Source organism: Aquarana catesbeiana, linkage group LG09, assembly GCF_042186555.1.
Source record: "Aquarana catesbeiana isolate 2022-GZ linkage group LG09, ASM4218655v1, whole genome shotgun sequence".
NCBI lineage: Eukaryota > Metazoa > Chordata > Amphibia > Anura > Ranidae > Aquarana > Aquarana catesbeiana.
Window position 1 is genome coordinate 58,371,181 of NC_133332.1, and position 18,254 is coordinate 58,389,434.

The following is an 18,254-nucleotide window of genomic DNA, read 5'->3' on the forward strand; positions in this document are numbered from 1 at the left end:
GACCTCTCAGCATCTTCCAGGATCATTAATGGGGAAATCTACTGCAATCTTTATGTGTGTTTTTTAACAAGAAGACTCTGGTTCAGCAAGCCTATTTGATGGAGAGGAAATATCAGAACCCCCTAAGGAAGACCGCAATACAGTTAGGTCGAAATGCATTGGGGCTTTTTTTTTCCAGCACATTGTGACAGTACTACTACCATTCAATCACTATAAGCTAACATTTTGAACGTGTACTCTTTTGGTATTGTCAACCTTTTTCCCTTCTATCCCAATCCTATAGTCTCGCATAATGTAAACCAGAGCTCATGTTTTAACTTTTTGTATGGTATTGTCCAATTGTCTTTTGATAATAAAAATTACTTAGCTTTTATAACCATTTGTTGAGACTCTCAATTGCTGCTTTAAAACCCCATGGGGAACCTTTCTCTTTCTTAGAATAAGGGTAAAAATGTATAAGCCATAGACAATACTTTCTATACAGCAGAGCATCACAATCTTCAGTGACACACTTTAATATTGTATTTGCTGATCAGACTACTTGTTACATTAGTATATGAAAAAGCAAAGAGGTAATTCATTTTCACTTGCTGCATATAGCGAGCATTATAATTTATGACGGGTATAACAACAAAAGGTATCTGAGCTGTATTTAGCCCAGTTTACATTTGTTCTATACTAAGTCATTGTTTATTTAAACCTACACTATCCAAAAAAAACCTGAAATGTCAGCTTCTGGTTAAACGATTCTTTAAAGCTGTATTAAACAAAAATGTAATAGATGTCATTAGATATGGTAGCTGCATTCGTTTTCTTTTTTTAGGTTTTTTTTTCCCCTCTGTTTCACCTGGTAATCTGGCCAGTAGCACACTTCCTGTCTAATGCCCTGTACACACGATAGGATTTTCCAACAACAAAATCCATGTTTTTTTCCGACAAATGTTGGTTCAAACTTGTCTTACATACACACGGTCATACAAAGTTGGTCGGAAATTCCGAACGTCAAGTATGCGGTGACGTACAACACATACGACGAGCCGAGAAAAATGAAGTTCAATAGCCAGTGCTGCTTTTCTGCTTGATTCCGAGCATGCATGGCACTTTGTGCATCGGATTTGTGTACACACGATCAGAATTTATGACAACGGTTTTTGTTGTCGGAAATTTTGAGAACCTGCTCTCAAATTTTGTGTGACGAAAATTCCGATGGAAAATGTCCGATGGAGCCTACACAATTTCCGACAACAAGCTCCTATCAAACATTTTCCGTCGGAAAATCCTATCATGTGTATGGGGCATTAGGGTGTCTGAATTCTGGATGAAGTAGTAAAGCAGACAGCTTTGGACAGTAAGTTGTCAATCTGGGGAAAGGGCAGTGTTACACTAGCAGATTTAGATGGACTTGTCAAACAAATTAAAGCTGAATTCCAGCTAACACTTTATAAACAGCTCAAATAAAAAAAAAAATCCTTTTGGGATAAAGGTTTTACAGTACATAAGTAAATAAAAGCTGACCATTGTAAGCACCCCTGTTAGTGGTAAATGGATTTTCTCATTATTCTAACTGCTACTTTATCTGGACAGCTTGGTCTGTTGAAGAAAGTTGGAAAATATCTGACTTACTGGCTGAATAACAGGGTAAATATAATGGAAAAAAGCCTAAAAAAAGAAAATGAATGCAGCCACCACATCTAAGAATCATTGAATTGCAATGTAATACATTTTTTTTGGGGTGGGGGGTTAATACTGCTTTAATTATAAAAAAATAATAAATGGTAAATTCAACCTTACATCTAACATTGGGCCTTAAATGGTTTCAAGGAAAATTAAGAATATCTGACCTTTACAAACGAATTGGCCATTGATCCCATCTTTATGTTCAGGAGGTTTCCGATCAGGGGCAGAGGGGTCGGACCTGGTGGGAGCCCCCGTTTCCTGTACATGGTCTTCCATGTTGAGTAGATGAAGTAGCAGCAGGAGAGAAGAATCAGCACTGCAGTCAACAGCCCCGTCAGTTCCATGGTGGTACGTAGACTGAAACATCTGATACAGCAATTATGTCTCTTGGTTCATTTAAAAGGGTGGAGTGGTGTTGGATAACATTCAGTTGCACCTAATTTGTCACTTTTCTGATGAAGGTGCTAACTCCCTTAAGGCAAATCATTATTCATCAGTACGTCCTTGCCCAGATTATTTTTGCAGATAAAAATTTAAATGTATATTCAACACTAAAGCAAGGGGGTTTCTTCATCTATGAACAAACATTCATAGACATTATTTACTCCGGCATTGATGTAAACTATCTATTGTGCAATGCAAGCATTGCATATTTTGATACTTATATGTTCTCAGAGTGAAAGCCCAGTTAAATAATATAGTTATATTAGTGTAACAAATCAGCACAACCACCCTTAATAGGAATACAAAAATAATAAAATAAATGTTGTCTTATAAATCCAGGCTAAACTGCATCCAACACTTCCTCGGTGTGTTCACAGCCAGCCACCATACAAATTTCTTAAAACATGTGTGAATAAGTGTAGGCCTACTGAGGAAGCCCAATCAGAAGGCGTAATGCGTACAGGTGGGAGGAGCTGAAGCTCCTGATGTCATACATTGCATACCACTATCAGCTGGGAGAGCTGGAGGTTTTTATATGCCTGTTATCACTAAGTTCTTGTGAGTGTTTTTAACCACTTGCTTACTGGGCACCTAAACCCCCTTCCTGCCCAGACCATTTTTCAGTTTTTAGCGCTGTCACTCTTTGAACGACAATTGCGCAATCATGCAACACTGTACCCAATTGAAATTTTTATAATTTTTTTCCAACAATTAGAGCTTTCTTTTGGTGGTATTTGATCACCTCTGGGTTTTTTATTTTTTGCTAAAATAATTAAAAAAGACTGAGTTAAAAAAAAATACAAAACCGTTTTTTATTTTGTTAATAAATTTTTCAAACAGGTAATTCTTCTCCTTCATTGATGTACGCTGATGAAGCTGCACTGATGGGCACTGATAGGCTGCATGGATGGGCACTGATAAGGGAGCACTGATGGGCATTAATAGGCAGCACTGGTGGGCACTGATGAGGTGGCACTGATAGGTGGCACTGGTGGGCACTGAGAGGTGGCACTGATGGGTGGCACTGATGGGCGGCACTGAAGGGCATTGATAGGTGGCACTGAAGGGCACTAATAGGTGGCACTGATAGGTGACAGTGATGGGCACTGATAGGTGGCAGTGATGGGCACTGGAGGGTGGCAATGATGGGCACTGATCAGCACTGGTAGGTGACACTGATAGGCAGCACTGCCAGTTGGCACTAATGAGGCACTGATTGGCACCACTGGTGGGCATTGAAAGGTGGCACTCATGGGCATTGATAGGTGGCACTGATTGCTGGCACTTATGCACTGGTGGGCACTGATTCGTGGCACTGTGGGCACTGGCAGGTGGCACTGGCAGGCGGTACTGCTGGGCACAGATGAAGTGGCTTTGCCTCTTCCTCTATGTCCCTTGCACAGAAGCCGGTGATTGGCTTCTTTTTCTCCTTACGCTGTCAGCGTGAGGAAAAAAAAAAAAATGATTACCGATCTTCTGTTTACATGACGTGATCAGTTGTCATTGGCTGATAGCTGATCACGTGGTAAGGGGCCGGGATCGACCCCTTACTCTGATCTGTGATCACCCGAGTCTTGGTGACTCAGTGATCACAGCGCACACCGCACACGCCCTGCAGGGTGCGCACGGGGAGCGTGCAAAGAGGAGGACGTCTATTGACGGCCTCCCAGCAAAGTAGATCCGCGCTGTAGCCGTCATTTGGCTATAGCGTGGATCTGAAGGAGTTGATCTTGTTTTTTGCAATAAGTGTGGGTGAATGGAGAGCACTATGGTGTTCTGTTCTGTTGCATAATATACTGAGGATCGGGGACTGAAGAGTGAGAGGGAGGGGAGACATCCCTGGATTGGAAGATAAGGAGATCTGGCTTCATTCTCTATAGGAAGAGTATACTAAGGGTTTATTTAACTCTGTAGTGGGGTCCGACATTTAAGGTGAGCGAGCACTTCACCTGTTGGTGGTCGGTCACCAGAAGCACTGTGAAGATTGAAAAAGTCTTATAGCACATTAGCAATTACACAGACTATTATGAGATGATTGTTGTTCACTATTGGCATTCGTTTTATGATACGTGGAGTCGCACTATCATTCACATTATTATTTGTAGGGGTTTATAATATGTTGAGTTGAGGAGTCATTAGCAGGCTCTACACATATATAGTATTTTAAAAGGTTATGTGTAATTGGTTGTATTTGTTCACATGCCCGTTGCACTACTTATTCACACATTTTTTAAGCAGTTATATAATATGTTTGAACTGATTTATAGTCACAGCACTGCGTCCTCATTTAACATTTATTATAAACATATTATTTAAAAGATGGAACTTTAAAGATACCTGTAATCGGAGCTACAGCACATTAATTAATAGGAGATAGAAGTCTGACCGTTAGACACTAGTACATATTTGTCCTGATTCTTTTTGCAGATAAAAATCTAAGCCTGGTTTCACACATGTGCGGTGCGAATTGAAGCTCAGGTTTCACTGGGGAGATAACAATCTCCTGTTCAACGGATTCATTGCGTTTTTGCTCAGGATTAGAGAGCAGGGAGAGGGGGAGGGAGGGGGGGGAGAGGGGGAGGTGTAGTGAGGAGAAAGAGAAAATCCTTGTTCAGAACGCAATGCATCTGCGAATCAGATGCGTTCCCATAGGAGATAAAAGGCTTGTAGTTCGCACCGCAATGCCCAAAAAACGCACACGTTTTTTGTGCAATGCGCAGTGCGAATGCAACGCACATATGTGAACCAGATACATTCATATGAATGTATTTTAAAATGTCCTGCGAATTAGATGCGGTGTAAGCCGCATCTAATTCGCATAGGTGTGAACCCGGGCTAAATGTGTATTCAACACTTTACCAAAGGGGGTTTCATCATCATTGAGCAAACAAACATTGCATCATTAATGTAACCTATCTGCTGTGCAATGGAAGCATTGTATATTTGGATATGTATTGTATGTAACCTCAGATTAAGAGCACAATCTTTTTTGACTGACTTGTAGTAACAGCACCGTGTCCCCAATTGTACCTTATTACAAATATATTATTCAAAAGATAGAACTTTAAAGGTACCAGTAATCGAAGCTACATTAACAAATAAAGATATATTTTTTCTACAACATTTTTTTCTGTTTAAATTACAACATTATTAAAATTATATTTTACATTTCCATTACATAATTAGAGTTCTTTTATCATTTATACCCAGATATCTCTAAATAAACTATACCCCTCCTGTCTCCTAACCTAAATCTTATACAGTGCATAGAAAAAGTATTCATACCCCTTGAAATTTTCCACATTTTGTCATGTTACAACCAAAACTGTAAATGTATTTTATTGGGATTTTATGTGATAGACCAACACAGTGGCACATAATTGTGAAATGGAAGGAAAATGATAAATGGTTTTCAACATTTTTTACACATGAATGAATGTGAAAAGTGTGGCGTGCATTTGTATTCAGCCCCCCTGTGTCTACTTTGTAGAACCTCTTTTCACTGCAGTTACAGCTGCAAGTCTTTTTGGGGATGTCTCTACCAGCTTTGCACATCTAGAGAGTGAAATGATTGCATATTCTTTTTTGCAAAATAGCTCAAGCTCTGTCAGATTGGATGGAGAGCATCTGTGAACAGCAATTTTCAAATCTTGCCACAGGTTATCAATTGGATTTAGGTCTGAACTTTGACTGGGCCATTCTAACACATGAATATGCTTTGATCAGAACCATTTCCTTGTCGCTCTGGCTGTAGGTTTAGGGTCGTTGTCCTGCTGGAAGGTGAACCTCAGTCTCAAGTCTTTTGCAGACTCTAACAGGTTTCTTTTCTAAGACTACCCGGTAATTGGCTCCATCCATCTTCCCATCAACTCTGACCAGCTTCCCTGTCCCTGCTGAAGAAAAGTATCCCCACAACATGATGCTGCCACCACCATGTTTCATGGTGAGTTTGGTGTTTAGGGTGATGTGCAGTGTTAGTTTTCCGCCACACATAGCGTTTTGCTTTTAGGGCAAAAAGTTCAATTTTGGTCTTATCTGATCAGAGCACCTTCTTCCACATGTTTGCTGTGTCCGCCACAAGGCTTCTTGCAAACTGCAAACAGGACTTCTTTTGGCTTTCTTTCAACCATGGCTTTCTTCTTGACACACTTCCATAAAGGCCAGATTTGTGGAGTGCACGACTAATAGTTGTCCTGTGGACAGATTCTCCCACTTGAGCTGTGGATCTCTGCCGCTCCTCTAGCGTTACCATGGGCCTCTTGGTTGCTTCTCTGATTAATGCTCTCCTGTCAGTCAGGCCTGTCAGTTTAGGTGGACGGAGATGTCTTGGTAGGTTTGCAGTTGTGCCATACTCTTTTCCATTTTCAGATGATGGATTGAACAGTGCTCTGTGAGATGTTCAAAGCTTGGGATATTTTTTTTTTTTTTTTCCTTGTCAAAAGAAGTTTATTGAGTATACTATGTTATAAAGATAAATAAAGTAAGTTTACAAGGATCTATAAAGTAAGCTCATTGTTTTACAGTAGGGTTTCTATAGGTAAATATAATGAAATTTCAAATATTAAACATTGGGTTTACGTAAACCTAAATTAAAGATATATATCATTTCCTTAGTTACTTTTGTAGGTATTTAAATGATTTATACCTACTATACATATTGTTTACAAGTAGAGTGTATATAGGTCAAATAAGTTCTGATAATGAGCTTTAATCGTAAGGTGGAGAAAAGGAAAGAAAAAGAAGAAAAAGGGTTGAAAGGTAGAGGTATGGTCCACAAGGTTGTCCCGCTCGTCAGTTTATTATTCTTTTTAGTTCTCTTTGAAGCCTTAGAATGGGTGTCTCTGTAAGTCATTTAATCTGTTACTATGGCAACAGGACAGAGTCATTGAAGTTTGACAGGAACTGTTGTTTTATCCAAGGATGCCAAAGTTTTTCAAATTTTGGAATTTGATTTTGATCGATGGCTACCATCTTAGCATGGGACATTGTATTATTCATTCTGTGAATTGTTTCTGCTAGTACCAATGTAGGAGATTTCCATGCCTTGGCCACTGTTTGTTTTGCAGCCGTTATTAGTTGGATCATAAGTTTGAATTGAGAGAGTGTTAACCATTCCGGTTTTAGATTAAGTAAACTTAAATATGGATCTGGTTGTATTATTTTTTTAAATATTTTAGATGCAATCACGAAGACTTCCTTCCAGAAGGTTTGGATTACTGGGCACGTCCACCATATGTGTAAATATGTGCCTATTTCTGGGCATCCTCGAAAGCAAAGAGCTGAGGTATTAGGTGAATATTTTGCCACTCTAGCGGGTACAAGGTACCAGCGAGTTAGGACTTTATAATTTGTCTCCAGTGCTAAGATGTTGGGTGAAGATAACTTAGATGTGAGCCATATGTTAGACCAGTCCGTGTCTTCTAAAGTTCGTCCCAGGTCCTCCTCCCACCTCTGAACGTAAGAGGGTCTATTAAGATTTGCTACTCCATATAATTGATTATAAAGTGATGAAATTGTACCTTTAGCAAATGGATCTTTTGTACAGATTGATTCAAAAATGGATAATTGGGATAATGGTGTATCCCCCTTTAGGAATGGTGTATAGAAATTTTTGATTTGGAGATATCTAAATATCTCAGAGTTTGGTAGATCATATTTTTCTCTAAGCGATGGGAATGAAAGGAATGATTTAGATGCTATGAAGTCATTTAGTGTCTGAATGCCTGATGTTGTCCAAGCTTTAAAAGAATTTGGGTAGATCCATGCCGGATAAAAGGCCGGATTTCTGATAAAAGAAAGGAGAGGATTGTGTGGAGATTGTAACTGATATTTGGTTTTTAGTTTATCCCAGAGAGATAAGAAGTGTTTAGTTATGGGATTATGAATTTTAAAGCGGTCTTTAGGATCAAGCCATAATAAATTTGATATTAATAGTGGGTCATTTTCTGAAGCCTCTATAAATACCCATAATGGGATTTCCTGTTTTGCATGGTATTTGGACAGACTGGCCAAATGTGCTGCTCTGTAGTAGTTAGTAAAATTAGGGTATCCCAGGCCTCCTTTATTTTTGGGAAGATGTAGTGTGTGTATAGGTATACGTGGTTTAGAAGAGCCCCATATAAACGAAGTTGCTCTTTTTTGTACTATTCTCAAAAAATAGGTAGGAATTGGAATAGGGAGGACTCTGAATAGATAAAGCAATTTGGGTAGAATAGCCATTTTGATTGCATTAATCTTCCCTATCCAGGATAAAGGAAGTTGCAACCATTGTTTTATTAGATTTGTGATCTGTCTTAATACAGGAGGATAATTGGTTGAGAATAAGTCAGAATGAGATGCTGTTAAATGAATTCCAATATATGGGATTGATTTTTCTGCCCATGTGAATGGGAGTGCAGCCCTAGCCGGAATCAATTCCATGTTTGTAAGTGAAATATTAAGCATTAGGCATTTCTTAGGATTAATCATAAGGCCGGATAGGGCTGCAAATCCATCAAGAGCTGGTATTAAGTTAGGACCAGAGACCTGTGGTGATGATAGAAAAAGTAATATATCGTCTGCAAATATACATAATTTGTGTGTAATACCTCCTACTTCAATGCCAGTTATAGTTTGGTTTGTTCTGATGTATTGGGCCATGGGTTCGAGTATAAGGGCAAATAATAAGGGAGATAATGGGCAACCCTGTCGGGTACCTCTTTCGATATTAAAGGCTTCAGATTTGTATCCAGCATATTTTATATAGGCTTTGGGTTTATTATGTAATGCTTTGATCCATGTTAAAAAGTGGGGTCCAAAACCCCATTTTTGTAATGAATATTGCATATATTGCCAGGATACTGTGTCAAATGCCCTCTTAATATCGAGAGATAGAAAACATAAAGGGATTTTCCGTTTTTTAGCAATATGTGCCAATGGGATATATTTTTAAAACCTAACCCTGCTTTAAACTTCTCTGCAACTATATTCCTGACCTGTCTTGTGTGTTCCTTGAACTTCATAATTCTGTTTGTTCACTAAGGTTCTCTAACAAACCTCGGAGGGCTTCACAGAGCAGCTGTATTTATATTGAGATTAAATTACACACAGGTGGACTCTATTTACTAATTAGGTGACTTCCAAAGGCAATTGGTTCTATTAGATTTTATTTAGGGGTATCAGAGTAAAGGGGGCTGAATACAAATGCACGACACACTTTTCAGATATTTATTTGTAAAATAATTGGAAAACCATTTATCATTTTCCATCAAGTTCACAATTATGTGCCACTTTGTGTTGGTCTATCACATAAAATCCCAATAAAATACATTTATGTTTTTGGTTGTAACATGGCAAAATATGGAAAATTTCAAGGGGTATGAATACTTTTTCAAGGCACTACTTGTTAGTAGTGTTTCTGGGCGCACCCTAATCACCCCGTGTGGTGCATATTCCCTCTGTTTAGACCCCTGATATTTCACCAAATAAAAGAAAATGTTCCTTTTTTTCTGTTTAAAAAAAGTTGTAAAAAAATAATAAAAAAAAATAAAATAGTAAAAAAAAAAATTAAAACTACTGACACCATCTCTGCCCTTATGACACTATCCACTGCTCTACTGACACTGTCCACTGCTCTACTGACATCGGCAGTATATATATATATATATATATATATATATATATATATATATATATATATATATATATATACACACACGCATACAGTATGTATGGGATGCACACTCTAATGCAATAGGCTGTGCCTATGTTAGTAATATCGGACATTCAAATATCTTTCAATTTTACAGCTGATAAATGTAGAGGGATGAGGCCACTTCTAAATGGGTTTCCCCCAACAAAAAAATTTGCTTTTTCAGGAGAGAAGAGGGTTGCAGATCATTTTGTTTTTGTCAATTAGGCACCTGATCCAACCACATGTACAATATAGTACCAAAAGTTGTATTAATAAACGTATTAATAAACGTCCACAATAATCTTTTCCTAACTATCTGTTGAGCTTTTCAGAGTCAGTCAAAGGAATTACAAAGCTTGAAAATCCCTATTGTTCTGGCCTAAAGGCCTTTTGCAATTCACCCAAGGCCCGCCCTCCTTAAGGGACAGAAAGTCTACAGCCAGCTCAGCCCTCAGAGGTTTGTTAGGGAACCTTAGCGAACAAACAGCATTATGAAGGCCAAGGAACACACCAGACAGGTCAGGGATAAAGTTGTGGAGGAGTTTAAAGCAGGGTTAGGTTATAAAAAAATATCCCAAGCTTTCAACATCTCCCGGAGCACTGTTCAATCCATCATCCACAAATGGAAAGGGTATGGCACATCTGCAAACCTACCAAGACATGGTTGTCCACCTAAACTGACAGGCTGGGCAAGGAGAGCTTTAATCAGAGAAGCAGCCAAGAGGCCCATGGTAACTCTGGAGGAGCTGCAGAGATCCACAGCTCAGGTGGGAGAATTTGTCCACAGGACAACTATTAGTCGTACACTCCACAAATCTGGCCTTTATGGAAGAGTGGCAAGAAGTAAGCCATTGTTGAAAGAAAGTCATAAGAAGTCCTGTTTGCAGTTTGCGAGATATGGGGGACACAGCAAACATGTGGAAGAAGGTGCTCTGGTCAGATGAGACCAAAATTTAACTTTTTGGCCTAAAAGCAAAACTAACACTGCTCATCACCCTGAACACACCATCTCCACCGTGAAACACGGTGGTGGCAGCATCATGTTGTGGGGATGCTTTTCTTCAGCAGGGACAGGTAAGCTGGTCAGAGTTGATGAGAAGATGGATTGAGCCAAATACAGGGCAATCTTAGAATAAAACCTGTTAGAGTCTGTAAAAGACTTGAGACTGGGGCATAGGTTCACCTTCCAGCAAGACAATGACCCTAAACATATAGCCAGAGCTACAATGGAATGGTTTAGTTCAAAGCATGTCCATGTGTAAGAATGGCCCAGTCAAAGTCCAGACCTAAATCCAATTGAGAATCTGTAGCAACACTTGAAAATTGCTGTTCACAGACGCTCTCCATCCTATCTGACAGAACAATGGGCAAAAATGTCACTCTCTAGATGTGCAAAGCTAGTAGAGACATCCCCAAAAAGACTTGTAGCTGTAATTGCAGTGAAAGGTGGTTCTACAAAGTATTGACTGAGAGGGGCTGAATGCAAATGCACGGCACACTTTTCAGATATTTATTTGTAAAATGTTTTGAAAACCATTTTTCATTTTCCTTTCACTTCATAATTATGTGCCACTTTGTGTTGGTCTGTCACATAAAATCCCAATAAAATACATTTACGTTTTTTGGTTGTAACATGACAAAATGTGAAAAATTTTAAGGGGTATGAATACTTTTTCAAGGCACTGTATAGATATCTATCTATACAGCTGTGCTCATAAGTTTACATACCCTGGCAGAATCTATGATTTCATGCTCATTTTTCAGAGAATATGAATGATAACACAAAAACATTTATTTCACTCATAGTTAGAGTTTGGCTGAAGTCATTTATTATCAATCAACTGTGTGTACTCTTTAAAATCATAATGACAACAGAAACTACCCAAATTACCCTGATTAAAAGTTTACATACCCTGGTGATTTTGGCCTGAAAACATGCACACAAGTTGATACAAAGGGGTTTGAATGACTATTAAATGTAACCATCCTCACCTGTGATCTGTTTACTTGTAATTAGTGTGTGTGTATAAAAGGTCAATGAGTTTCTGGACTCCTGACAGACCCTTGCATCTTTCATCCAGTGCTGCACTGACATTTCTGGATTCTGTGTCATGGGGAAAACAAAAGAATTGTCAGAGGATCTGCAGGAAAAGGTAGTTGAACTGTATAAAACAGGAAAGGGATATAAAAAGATATCCAAGGACTTGAGAATGCCAATCAGCACTGTTAAAACTCTAATCAAGAAGTGGAAAATGAGGGGTTCTGTTGAAACCAAACGACAGTCAGGTAGACCAACAAAAATTGCAGCCTCAACTGCCAGGAAAATTGTTCGGGATGCAAAGAAAAACCCACAAATAACTTCAGGTGAAATACAGGACTTTCTGAAAACATGTGGTGTGGCTGTTTCAAGATGCACAATAAGTAGGCACTTGAAGAAAGATGGGCTGCATGGTCAAGTTGCTAGAAGAAAGCCATTACTACACAAATGCCACAAAGTATCTGGCTTACAATATGCCAAATAGCTCAGAGACAAGCCTCAAACCTTCTGGCAAAAAGTAATTTGGAGTGATGAGACCAACATTTAGCTTTTTGGCCACAACCATAAACACTACATTTGGAAAGGAGTCAAAAAGGGCTGTGATGAAAGGTGCGGAGGTGAATCGCTGATGTTTTGAGGATGTTTGAGCTACAAAGGCACAGGAAATTTGGTCAAAATTGTTGGCAAGATGCAGTATGTTATCAAAAAATACTGGAGGAACATTTGCATTCATCAGCCAGGAAGTTGCACATGGGACGTACTTGGACATTCCAACATGACAATGATCCAAAACACAAGGCCAAGTCGACCTGTCATTGGCTACAGCAGAATAAAGTGAAGAATCTGGAGTGGCCATCTCCGTCTCCTGACCTCAATATCATTGAGCCACTCTGGGGAGATCTCAAACATGCAGTTCATGGAAGACAGCCCAAGAATTTACAGGAACTGGAGGATTTTTGCCAAGAGGAATGGGTAGCTTTACCATCTGAGAAGATAAAGAGCTTCATCCACAAATACCACAAAAGACTTCAAGCTGTCGTTGATGTTAAAGGGGGCAATACACGGTATTAAGAACTGGGGTATGTAAACTTTTGATCAGGGTCATTTGGCTAGTTTCTGTTGTGATTATGATTTAAAAAGAGTAAACACAGTTGATTGATAATAAATGGCTTCAGCCAAACACTAACCATGAGTAAAAGAAAAGTTTTTGTGTTATCATTCATATTCTCTGAAAAATGGGCAAGAAATCATAAATTCTGCCAGAGTATGTAAACTTATGAGCACAACTATATATATATATATATATATATATATATATACAAGGTTTAGGAGTGTGTCTATGGGAATGTTTGGCCATTCTTCCAGAAGCACATATCTGAGGTCAGGCACTGATGGAGAGAAGGCTTGGCTTGCAGTCTCTGCTCTACTTCCTCCCAAAGGTGTTCTATTGGGTTGAGGTCAGGACTCTGGGCTGGCCAGTCAAGTTCCCCCACCCCAAACCCGCTCATCCATGTCTTTATGGACCTTGCTTTGTGCACTGGTGTGCAGTCTTGTTGGAACAGGAAAGGGTCATCCCAAACTGTTCCCACAAAGTTGGGAGAATGAAATTGTCCAAAATGTCTTGGTATGCTGACGTCTTATGCCCCGTACACACGGTCGGACATTGATCGGACATTCCGACGACAAAATCCATGGATTTTTTCCGACGGATGTTGGCTCAAACTTGTCTTGCATACACACGGGCACACAAAGTTGTCAGAAAATCCGATCGTCCTGAACATGGTGACGTAAAACACATACGTCGGGACTATAAACGGGGCAGTAGCCAATAGCTTTCGTCTCTTAATTTATTCTGAGCATGCGTGGCACTTTGTGTGTCGGATTTGTGTACACACGATCGGAATTTCCGACAATTTTGTTGACGGAAAATTTTATAGCAAGCTCTCAAACTTTGTGTGTTGGAAATTCCTATGGAAAATGTGTGATGGAGCCTACACACGGTCGGAATTTCCGACAACAAGGTCCTATCACACATTTTCCATCGGAAAATCTTATCGTGTGTACAGGGCATTAAAGGTTCCATTCATTGGAACTAAGCGTATAACACGCACCCCAATTTAGGAGGGAATTTTAAGGAAAAAAAAACTTTTAGGAGGGAAGTTGAAGGGAAAAAAACTTACATTTGAATGCCCATCATTGCAGCCTTCTCAGTGCAGCCTTGCCCCAGTGCAGCCATGTCAGTGCAGCCATGTCAGTGCAGCCATGTCAGTGCAGCCTTGTCAGTGCAGCCTTCCCCAGTGTCCATTGCAGCCTTATCCCAGTGCAGCCTTGCCCCAGTGCAGCCTTGCAGCTCGCTGAGCTTCAAAATCGCCGACCCCGATTTGAAAATGGCGCTGCCGGCGCCGAAATACACAGAGCCGGTCCTCGGCTCTTCTCGGCGGCTCTCATTCACTTTCAGCTCCACTCGTAGTCCCGCCCGGGATGGGCGTGACTGTGAGCGGAGCTATCCGAACCTAGCCGAGTACACTCGGCTAGGTTCGGGCGGCGCTCGAGTGAAGCCGAAAGTGGCCGAGAAGAGCGGCACTGTGTATTTTGGCGCCGGCGGCGCCATTTTCAAATCGCGGTCGGCAATTTTTTAGATCTGTCAGCTCAGGATCGCAGGGGATCAGCTTATAACAGGCACCCGCAATTTTCCCCTGATTTTAAGGGGAAAAAAGTGCGTGTTATAGGCCGATAAATACGGTATTTTGCTTTTAGAATCACTTTAATATGTTTTAATGTTTCCTACCTTGGGGATATAATATCCTCTAAACATTGTGTCTTTTGTCACCATATGTGGCACATTGAAAGGAGCGATGTCACAAAATCTCTGCACCTCACGAATTACAGCTTGTGTGTATAGCATATCAAACCTGTCGCCCATGTTTACTATTCTGTCTCGTCCAATCTCCCGATGAATTTCTTCATGAAGTTTATCTGGTAGAAAAAATGCACATAAAATAAAAAAGGAAAAATAACAGAAACATAATTATTTTATTATTATTATTGTGGTTGTAAAGCTAGAAGGTTTGCATTCTATGCATTAAGGTAAAAAACTTGCCATGGTCTGCTCACTCCCCAGCCCCCCTTATAATTACCTGAGCCTGATCTTGATCCAGTGATATGCATGAGAGCAGTGGTTCTGCCCCTCCTCATGACTCAGAGACAGCAGTGGGAGCCATTGGCACTTACTACTGTCAATCACAGCCAGTGAGGAGAGGTGGGGGGGCAGGGCTGAGCCATGCTTTGTGTGCGAATGGATACACAGAGTTGGGCTCTGCAGTGAGCCCGCATGAGTGCCCTATAGCAGGCAGCTTGCTATGGGGGCACTCGCCAGGGAGAGGGGCCAGGAGCTGTGGGGGAGGACCTGAGAAGAGGAGGATCGGGTATGCTTTGTGCAGAACCATTGTAAGAGCAGCACCCTCACTGTTGTTAGTGTAGGTAAATTTAGTTTGACTCCCCTGTTTGCAGAGGAGCATGTGTTCATTTTTTTAGGAGGCTGTGCAGTGCTTCAAAGGCTGTGGCTTTGTTACCTCCCCATGTCTTCTGGAACTCTCTGGATATTTCCAGAACATAGTGGGTGGAGGGACAAAGGCTGCAGCCTGAATATTTATGGAGTTTCCACCAATACCTGAGGCGGCAGTTCCCGGAAGTTGGGGAAACAAATCATAAATACTCAGAAGCCTGGCCGTCTGAGAGCAGAGTCTGGGTCCAGTGGTCTGGAGGAGACCCCTGTGTTGAGGGCTCTGTTCCTAGGGCAGAAGAAAGAGTGAGAGAGAGGCGGGAAGCTTCACAGCTTTACTCAGTCCAGTCTCATATAGGCTTAGCTGCAGACACCAAGCAAGGAACAGCCTACACAGCAGAGAGGCCAGTGCAGCAGCTTTCTGGATTTAAGAAACTACCCAAAGGGAACTGAGTGAGTACAAACCAGCATCATACCCAAAGCCACAGAGAGGAGAGTGCAGTGCAATACCACACATGTCTGGGAATTCCCTTAAATTGCAGGGATTTACGTTCACTTCCTGTTTTGGCTATGGGACAGGAAACAAAGGGAAATCTCCCCAATCACACACAGATGGCAAAAAATAAACTGACAGGTTCTATGACCCTCCCCCAATTTATCCAAAGTAAAAAAAAAAGTTTTGCCTATAGTTCTACTTTAAAATGTTAAAGCATCCAGCAGGCAGATTGGGAACCTCTCATAATGGTCACAGCAGATGTGGACTCAGGAACTTAGCACAGAGATCCTTATAATACATGTCAAACACAAGGCCTGCGGACCAAATTCGGCCCTCTTGGCCATTTCATGTGGCCCTCGCACCTCTCCTGCAGCTCTACCACCAGCTTCTTCCAGACAGCAGCACAAAGTATGGGGGGTGCACTGTGATATAAGGGAGCGTGGGTGACTCTTGACATCTGATAAAGGGGTGGGGGTGTTCTGGACATTTGCTTATTTTTATTATGAGAATAATACTATTCTATGCCAGTTGAAAAGGATGGTTGCACACCGCTGGTATCATCCTCAAAAAACTTTATTGGAGACTGCTCAGATAGAACACCATGGCAGAACCATATTCTGTCTGTGCATTCTCCGATAAAGTTTCTTGTGGATGATACCAGTGGTGTGCGACCCTACTTTTCAGACGTTTGTTACAGGTGTGTGAGTGAGCTTCATTATTCAGGGATGATCTCCTACTTTAACCCAAAATGGGTAACTCTCCCTAACCTTCATTAAGCCTTGGAGATGTCCGCATCAATAAAATATTTAGGAGTGAAGATTGCCCCCACATTTGAGGCACTATATAGAGAAAATATTCCACGTTTATTTAAATCCATATATGCAACCCACGCTCATCCTCCCCAAGATCCTCTACCTTTTTGGAACGTTACCCATACCTATTCCCCTTACCTATCTTAAGAAACTCCAAACAGACATTTTAGTTTTGTTTGGGATTACAAAAGGCACAGAATATCAGAAGAAATAAAACGTATGTCAAGGGCACTCAGAATGTCAGGACCAGGCAGATAGTGTCTTTATTGGATGGATGAAGTGGTCTTCAAACACTTAGGGCTGCACTCAAAGAGGGAAGCAATCTCTAATAGAAAACAAATAAAAGAAAAAAAGGTGCCTCTAAGTGCAGAATTAAAACTTTTAATATCCCCAAACAAGATTAAAAACACTTACAGAATCAAGGATAAGAAGAGGCATAACATGGTCGTATGAAGCAGGTGATCCGGCATCAGGAGGTCCCAGTGTATCACAGCTTTCCAGGGATAACGATATGCAGCAGCAGAAGGTCCCAAGATAACCAGCAGGTGAACACCCCAGGCTCTGGGAACACTGGTGAAGCAATTGCATCGTCTGAGTCAGCGTGGAGCATGAATCCCGGAAAAAAAAAAAAGCTGCCACCACCCCCAATGGCTTAATAACATACCTAAAAGCCAATACTGTAGACTTAAAAAGAACTGTTCTAGAAGCAGTGACTATGACATCTAGAGTAAGATCTTGGAAGATAAGTTTCTTGACAAAGAATTTCCAGCTGATATTGTGCAAACAGCTTACTCTCACTACAGAGATGCACCTATCCAACCACGTCCTCTCACCCATGCTGACAACAATAAGAATGATTTGCGATTTATTACCCAATTTCACTCTCGATACAGACAGATGTAGGATATCGTGCAGAAGCATTGGCCTTTGCGACTTCAGGATGAGCACCTTCTTCCTGTCCTTTCTAATAAGCCCAAATTTGCCTATAGAAAGGCCCCTAATATTAAAAGTAAGGTGGCACCTAGTAAACTTAAGGGTAAGCCATTACCCCCAGGTTATTCCCTTACAACCTTTCTAGCCATCTCGGGCATGTATCAATGCCGCAAGCCGCTATGTAAGACTTGTCGGTTTGTTAAACATGGCCAGAAGGATTTTTGTGTAAAACATACCCTATCAAGGGCTTTCACACATGCTCTTCTGACCATGTAGTCTATTGTTTGACATGCCCATGCGGACTTTTTTATGTTGGGCGTACTATCAGACCATTACGTAAGCGATTTAGCGAACATCGCCGTTTCATTACTGATGGATTAGACACTCATAGTGTCCCTAGGCACTATCTCAAATACCATAACAAATCCACTGATGGTCTAATGGTTTGGGTTATTGAGGCAATGCCTAGAGACCTCCCCCCAGCTGAGTGTTTCTGAAAGCTTTGCCACAGAGAGATGTAATGGATTTCCTCTTTGAATGTTTTGGCCCCTGGAGGGTTAAATGAGGATTTTGAAATCAGTGCCATACTTTAGAACTTCATTCACCATTACATCCTCATTTTTATATGTGTGCTCATTATACAGTGCCCATATTCCCCTTAGGTATGTCCTCTATTGGCC

At 40.7% G+C, this 18,254-nt stretch overlaps 1 protein-coding gene across 4 annotated transcripts in view; it reads right to left on the bottom strand.

Moving 5' to 3' along the window:
- LOC141107684 (cytochrome P450 2G1-like) overlaps positions 1-2,497 on the bottom strand; it is a 59,823-nt gene extending 57,326 nt beyond the window's left edge. For 2 of the 4 annotated variants that reach the window (XM_073598588.1, XM_073598587.1), the window contains exon 1: positions 1,842-2,493. In XM_073598588.1, the coding sequence (XP_073454689.1) occupies positions 1,842-2,021 (180 nt within the window). In that variant the 5' untranslated portion in view covers positions 2,022-2,493. Of the gene's footprint in view, positions 1-1,841 lie in introns of all 4 variants that reach the window. The other 2 variants (XM_073598586.1, XM_073598589.1) reach the window with 2 other exon arrangements.
- Between the last annotated feature and the right edge of the window lie 15,757 nt (positions 2,498-18,254).